Genomic DNA, 6,554 nt, shown 5'->3' with positions numbered 1-6,554 from the left:
CATTAAATTAACGAGATAAGCCAGCAAATTAAATAGCAAACGATTTGAAGGGCCTTTCAAATTTGTTGGCATTCACCGACTCAACTAATCAGATCACTGGATGCAATAAACACCACTGACTAAATTTGAGTGGAAATGTTTCCTAATTAAAAAATCTACGCTCGCTGTAACGTAATTCCCTTATCACAGTTTGGTTGGTGGTTAGACACTGGACTCGCATTCGGGAGGACGACGGTTCAATCCCGCGTCCGGCCATCCTGATTTAGGTTTTCCGTGATTTCCCTAAATCGTTCCAGCAAATGTCGGGGTGGTTCCTTTGAAAGGGCACGGCCGACTTCCTTCCCTAATCCAATGAGACCGATGACCTCGCTGTCTGGTCTCCTTCCCCAAACAACCAAACCCAACAGTTTGGTTGAATCTATATGTGAAAGATGCTTCTCGTTTGGAAAAAACCAATCTAGTTTAAGAAACATTCGTAGTAGTGTTACATGCCAAATACTTAGACATTTTACAACAGACATGATACGTTGTTAAACATCTTGAAATACTGTGTGTGTGTTGCAGATAAAGGCACAGTGACAACAGCAATTGGCGAAGTAGCAGCAGGTGTAAAAGGCCTCCTGAACTACTCCAGCGGAACAAGATTTAAGAACTGCTCAGCTGTTAACACCTGGACTGTAAGGGGTCTGAAGAGTTTGGGTTCAGGAACAACCAGCATTGAGTCGGTTCCGTTCACACACCAGAACTCCAGTACGTGGTGTATGGTCCTCACAAAGAACTCGACTGGACTTAATCTTTCGTTTATGCTGAAAAACAGTGAATCAGAAATGCCTTTGGGAGCAAAGGTGAAAGCAGACGAAGTTCTTCGTAGTGGCGAGAAACGAGAAGTGTACCCACGCACATGGTGTACTCTGAAGCAAGGACAGAAGTCCCAGATGCTGCCCTTTCGGAAAATTGTGACCGCCGGAGGGACCGTCAACGAAGACGAGATAACATTGCAGTGCGAGGTCTGCATGCAGTGCATTGTTCAGGACGAGCTGCTCGTGGGAGAAATGGCAGAACCAAAAGTTGGTTTATTCAGGTGCCTGGAGGAGATGCTGCACAAAGAAGTCCACACGGACTTCGAACTGCGTGCAGGGGGCACTGTTATGAAGGCGCACAAGGCCCTATTGGCCGTGCGAAGCCCGTACTTCGCCGCAATGCTTCAGCCGCACACGAAAGAAGCACAGGAGAGCTTCGTAGAGGTTTCGGACGTAAAGCCTGAAGTACTGAAACAGGTTCTGGTTTACATGTACACTGCTGAGGCACCAGGGTTGAAGGACAAACCGTGGGACCTGCTGATGGCTGCCGACAAGTACCAGTTGCCTCAGCTGAAGCGCCAGTGCGAGGCGTACATCGCCAGCCGCCTGGACGTGGACAACGCTGCGGAAACTGCAGCCAACGCCTTTGTTTTCTCCAGCGACCTGCTGTTGCAGCGTGCGGTCCACTTCATCAAGCGCAACCTTTCCCAGGTGATCAGCACTCCAGGATGGAACGAGGCTATAGCTGCGTACCCTGAAGCCATACAGCGCATCAGCGAGATGATAGAATGAGTCTATGAGAGGTAACTGTACTTGATGGTGGAACCTTTGTGTGACAACTGCTCAGTCACCTGACATTAAATCATTCTTGCCCTCCTGTTGTTAACACCTTCAATACTACTTTAAGTTGTGCGTGTGCCTTCATCTCTTCATAGCTACTGCAGCCACACGGAGTAGCTGCGCGGTCATGGCGCCTTGCCACGGTTTGCGCTGCTGCCCATCGAAGGTTCTACACCTACGTGATCACTCTGCTATTCACAATAAAGTGCCTGGCAGAGGGTTCAATGAACCACCTTCAAGCTGTATCTACCGTTCCACTCTCGAACGGCACGCGGGAAAAACGAGCACTTAAATTTTTATGTGCGAGCCCTGGTTTCTCTGAAACGTCCCCTTAAAAAATTACAGTGCTGGTAAACCCCTTACGTTATTTGATTTTCAAACAGCTGAGCAAAACTGAACGTGCTTAGACATTTCTCCCTTTACTTATTCTGATCAACACTAAACTGACACACACTATTTTTAGCGAAACTCGATCTGATTTTCAATAATCCGTGCAAAAGAACGGCCCTGACTGACAATAACCTATACCTCTCATGACTCACTTACCTCACAAAAATCTTCGCTAGCCGTACTGCTGCAATACAGCGAGCGCCAATACTGCCAGCTAAAAAAAAAAGATTCTAACTAGTGAAGGCACAAACTACTGATAGGCATAGTTAGCAAATGAAAGATTTTGATAGAGAACAATCAATGTATTTACCTTAATAGTGTTCAAAAGTTGTGTGTGTATATATATATAAAAAGTTCATGACATCCAGTCTTACAAATTTACTCTCTCTGATGGACACACGTCCAGATCATCCACTCTCAAAACTCCATCTCTCTCTCCACATCCACCACCGCTGGCGGCTCACCTCCAACTGCGCAACGCTACGCGCTGTTCACATCCAACTGCCCAACACCACAATAGCGACTATTCCAACAATGCCAAGCAACCACAGACTTCACACAGCACAGTCAGTGATTTCCATACAGAGCGTTAGGTGACGTTACCAACATAAAAACCTAAACAGCCTACTTACTTATTTTATCGTGATGATAATTTCTCTCTATGTAGGTGTGTGCCAACAGAATGTTTTCGCAATCGAAGGTGAACACTGGTGATTGAAATTTCGTGAGAAGATCCCGTCGCAACGAAAAACGCCTTTGTTTTAATGACTGCCACTCAACGTATCATGTCTGTGGCACTATCCCACCTACTTCGCGATAATACAAAACGACCTGCCCTTCTTGTACTTTTTCGATGTCCTCCGTCAGTCCCATCTGATGCGGATCCCACGCCGCACAGCAATACTCCAGAATAGAGCGAGGAACCGTAGTGTAAGCAGTCTCTTTAGTAGACCTGTTGCACCTTATAAGTGTTCAGCCAATGAATCGCACTCTTTGCTGGTTGTACGCATATTATCTATGTGATAGTTCTAATTTGGGTTATTTGTAATTGTAATGCCTAAGTATTTAGTGGAATTTACATCCTTCAGATTGTGTAATAGAATATTAGAGGATTTCTTTTAGTGCTGATGTGAATAACTTCACACTTTTGTTTATTCACGGTCAATTGCCACTTTTCGCACCATACAGATATCTTATCTAAATCACTTTTCAATTCGTTTTGGTCATCTGATGACTTTACAAGATGGTAAATGACAGCATTATCTGCAAAAAATCTAAGACCGCTACTGAGATTGTCTCCTCTGTCGTAAATATAGATCAGGAACGCCGCATATTACTTCTGTTTCACTCGATGAGCTTCTATTACTAAGAACTATGACCTTTTTGACAGGAAATCACAAATCCAGGCATATTCCACAGGCACGCTGTTTGGTTAGAAGACGCTTGAGAGGAACTGTGTCGAAAGCCTTGAGGAAATCTAAAAATATGGAATCAATTTGACATCCCTTTTCGATAGCACTCATTACTCATGTATATAAAGAGCTAGTTATCTTTCGCAAGAACGATATTTTCTGAATCCTTCCTGACTGCGTGTCAATAAATCTTTCTCTTCGAAGTACTTCATAATGTTCGAATACAGTATATGTTCCAAACCCTTCTGCAAATCGACGTTAGTGATATGGGTCTGTAATTCAACGGATTACGGCTACTTTCCTTCTTGGGTATTGGTGTGACTTGAGCAATTTTTCAGTCTTTAGGTACGGATCTTTCTGTGAGCGAACGGTTGTATATAATTGCTAAATATGGAGCTATTGTATCAGCATACTCTGAGACGAACCTGACTGGTATACAATCTGGACCGGATGCCTTGCTTTCATTGATTACAGCTGCTTTGTGACAGCGAGGACATATATTTCTAAGTTTCTCATCTTGGCAGTTGTTCTTGACTGGAATTCAGGAATATTTACTTCGTCTTCTTTGGTGGAAGAGTTTCGGAAAATCGTGTGCAATTACACTGCTTTAGTGGCACTGTCGTCACAGACTTCACAGTTGTATTGAAGGTATTGATTGCGTCTTGCTACTGGTTTGCTTTATGTATAACCACAATCTCTTTGGGTTAGTTCTCCCTCGGGCAAGGATGTGTGCGTTGTCCTTATCGTAAGTTTAAGTTAGATTAACTGGGGTGTAAGCCTAGGAATAGATGACGTCAGCAGTTTCGTCCCATAGGAAGTATATTGCGATCTATAGTGCGTCCGCAAAATCTTAGTGGCGACCTCTGCTGTCTCGATAAGGTTAGCTGGGATTCAGTGCTAGTGGCTGCACTTACGTTCGGAGATGCGATTCAACATCATAACAACTAAAACAATCAGTTACACTGATTATAGGGATACACACTGTGCTCACCAGTATCACAAAACGTGCTGGAAATGTTCTTCTCTTTCTTGAAGGCATAGTTAAACCTTTTTACATTTGGGAACACCTTTACCAATGTTTAAAGTATAATCACATGCTGATAATAAACTCATTGCCTTCAGTTAATCTATTGCCCTTGGGTTATTTTTATTCACAAATGTTTTAGCCCCCCCCCCCCCCATGAACCATGGACCTTGCCGTTGGTGGGGAGGCTTGTGTGCCTCAGCGATACAGACAGCCGTACCGTAGGTGCAACCACAACGGAGGAGTATCTGTTGAGAGGCCAGACTAACGTGTGGTTCCTGAAGAGGGGCAGCAGCCTTTTCGGTAGTCGCAGGAGCAACAGTCTGGATGATTGACTGATCTGGCCTTGTAACACTAACCAAAACAGCCTCGCTGTGCTGGTACTGCGAACGGTTGAAAGCAAGGGGAAACTACAGCCGTAATTTTTCCCGAGGGCATGCAGCTTTACTGTATGGTTAAATGATGATTGCATCGTCTTGGGTAAAATATTCCGGAGGTAAAATAGTCCCCCATTCGAATCTCTGGGCGGGGACTACTCAGGAGGACGTCGTTATCAGGATAAAGAAAACTGGCGTTCTACGGATCAGAGCGTGGATTGTCAGATCACTTAATCGGGCAGGTAGGTTAGAAAATTAAAAAGGGAAATGGATTGGTTAAAGTTAGATATAGTGGGAATTAGTGAAGATCGGTGGCAGGAGGAACAAGATTTTTGGTCAGGTGACTACAGGGTTATAAGTACAAAATCAAATAGGCGTAATGCAGGAGTAGGTTTAATAATGAATAGGAAAATGGGAATGCGGGTAAGCTACTACAAACAGCATAGTGAACGCATTATTGTGGCAAAGATAGATACGAAGCCCACGCCTACTACAGTAGTAAAAGTTTATATGCCAACTAGCTCTGCAGATGAAGAAATTGAAGAAACGTATGATGAAATAAAAGAAATTATTCTGATAGTGAAGGGTGACGAAGTTTAATAGTCATGGGTGACTGGAATTCGGTAGTAGGAAAAGGGAGAGAAGGAAATGTAGTAGGTGAACATGGATTGGGGCTAAGAAATGAAAGAGGAAGCCGCCTGGCAGAACTTTGAACAGAGCACAACTTAATCATAGCTTACACTTTGTTCAAGAATCATAAAAGAAGGTTGTATACATGGAAGAAGCCTGGAGATACTGACAGGTTTCAGATAGATTATATAATGGTAAGACAGATTTAGGATCCAGGTTTTAAATTGTAAGACATTTCCGGGGGCAGATGGGGACTCTGACCACAATCTATTGGTTATGAACTGTAGATTAAAACTGAAGAAACTGCAAAAAGGTAGGAATTTAAGGAGATGGGACCTGGATAAACTGACTAAACTAGAGGTTGTACAGAGTTTCAGGGAGAGCGTAAGGGAACAAATGACAGGAATGGGGGATAGAAATACAGTAGAAGTATGGGTACATTTGAGGGACGAAGTAGTGAAGGCAGCAGAGGATCAAGTAGCTAAAAAGACGAGGGCTAGTAGAAATCGTTGGGTAACAGAAGAAATACTGAATTTAATTGATGAAAGGAGAAAATATAAAAATGCAGTTAATGAAGCAGGCAGAAACGAATACAAAACTCTCGAAAATGAGACCGACAGGAAGTGCAAAATGACTAAGCTGGGATGGCTAGAGGATAAATGGAAGGATTTAGAGGCTTATCTCACTAGGGGTAAGATAGATACTGCCTACAGGAAAATTAAAGAGACCTTTGGAGAAAAGAGAGCCACTTGTATGAATATGAAGAGCTCAGATGGAAACCCAGTTGTAAGCAAAGAAGGGAAAGCAGAAAGGTGGAAGGAGTATGTAGAGGGTCTACACAAGGGCCATGTACTTGAGGACAATATTACGGAAAGGGAAGAGGATGTAGATCAAGATGAAATGGGAGATATGATACTGCGTGAAGAGTTCGACAGAGCACTGAAAGACCTAAGTCGAAACAAGGCCCCGGAAGTAGACAACATTCCATTAGAGCTACGGACGGCCTTGGGAGAACCAGTCCTGACAAAACTCTACCATCTGGTGAGCAAGATGTATGAGACAGGCGAAATACCCTCGACTT

At 43.7% G+C, this 6,554-nt stretch overlaps 1 protein-coding gene across 1 annotated transcript; it reads left to right on the top strand.

The window, feature by feature from the left end:
- Positions 1-827: 827 nt before the first annotated feature.
- Positions 828-1,592, top strand: LOC124550798 (speckle-type POZ protein-like). The gene has a single exon (XM_047125523.1). The coding sequence runs from the start codon at positions 828-830 to the stop codon at positions 1,590-1,592; it is 765 nt and encodes a 254-aa protein (XP_046981479.1).
- The last annotated feature ends 4,962 nt before the right edge of the window (positions 1,593-6,554 follow it).

Source organism: Schistocerca americana, chromosome 9 (assembly GCF_021461395.2).
Source record: "Schistocerca americana isolate TAMUIC-IGC-003095 chromosome 9, iqSchAmer2.1, whole genome shotgun sequence".
NCBI classification, from domain to species: domain Eukaryota; kingdom Metazoa; phylum Arthropoda; class Insecta; order Orthoptera; family Acrididae; genus Schistocerca; species Schistocerca americana.
Note: the sequence above shows the minus strand (reverse complement) of the source record. Positions and strands in the feature narration are given on the sequence as shown.

Bases quoted from the DNA above. Each gene is read 5' to 3' on its own strand.
- LOC124550798 (XM_047125523.1), top strand. From the start codon at position 828: ATGCCTTTGGGAGCAAAGGTGAAAGCAGACGAAGTTCTTCGTAGTGGC.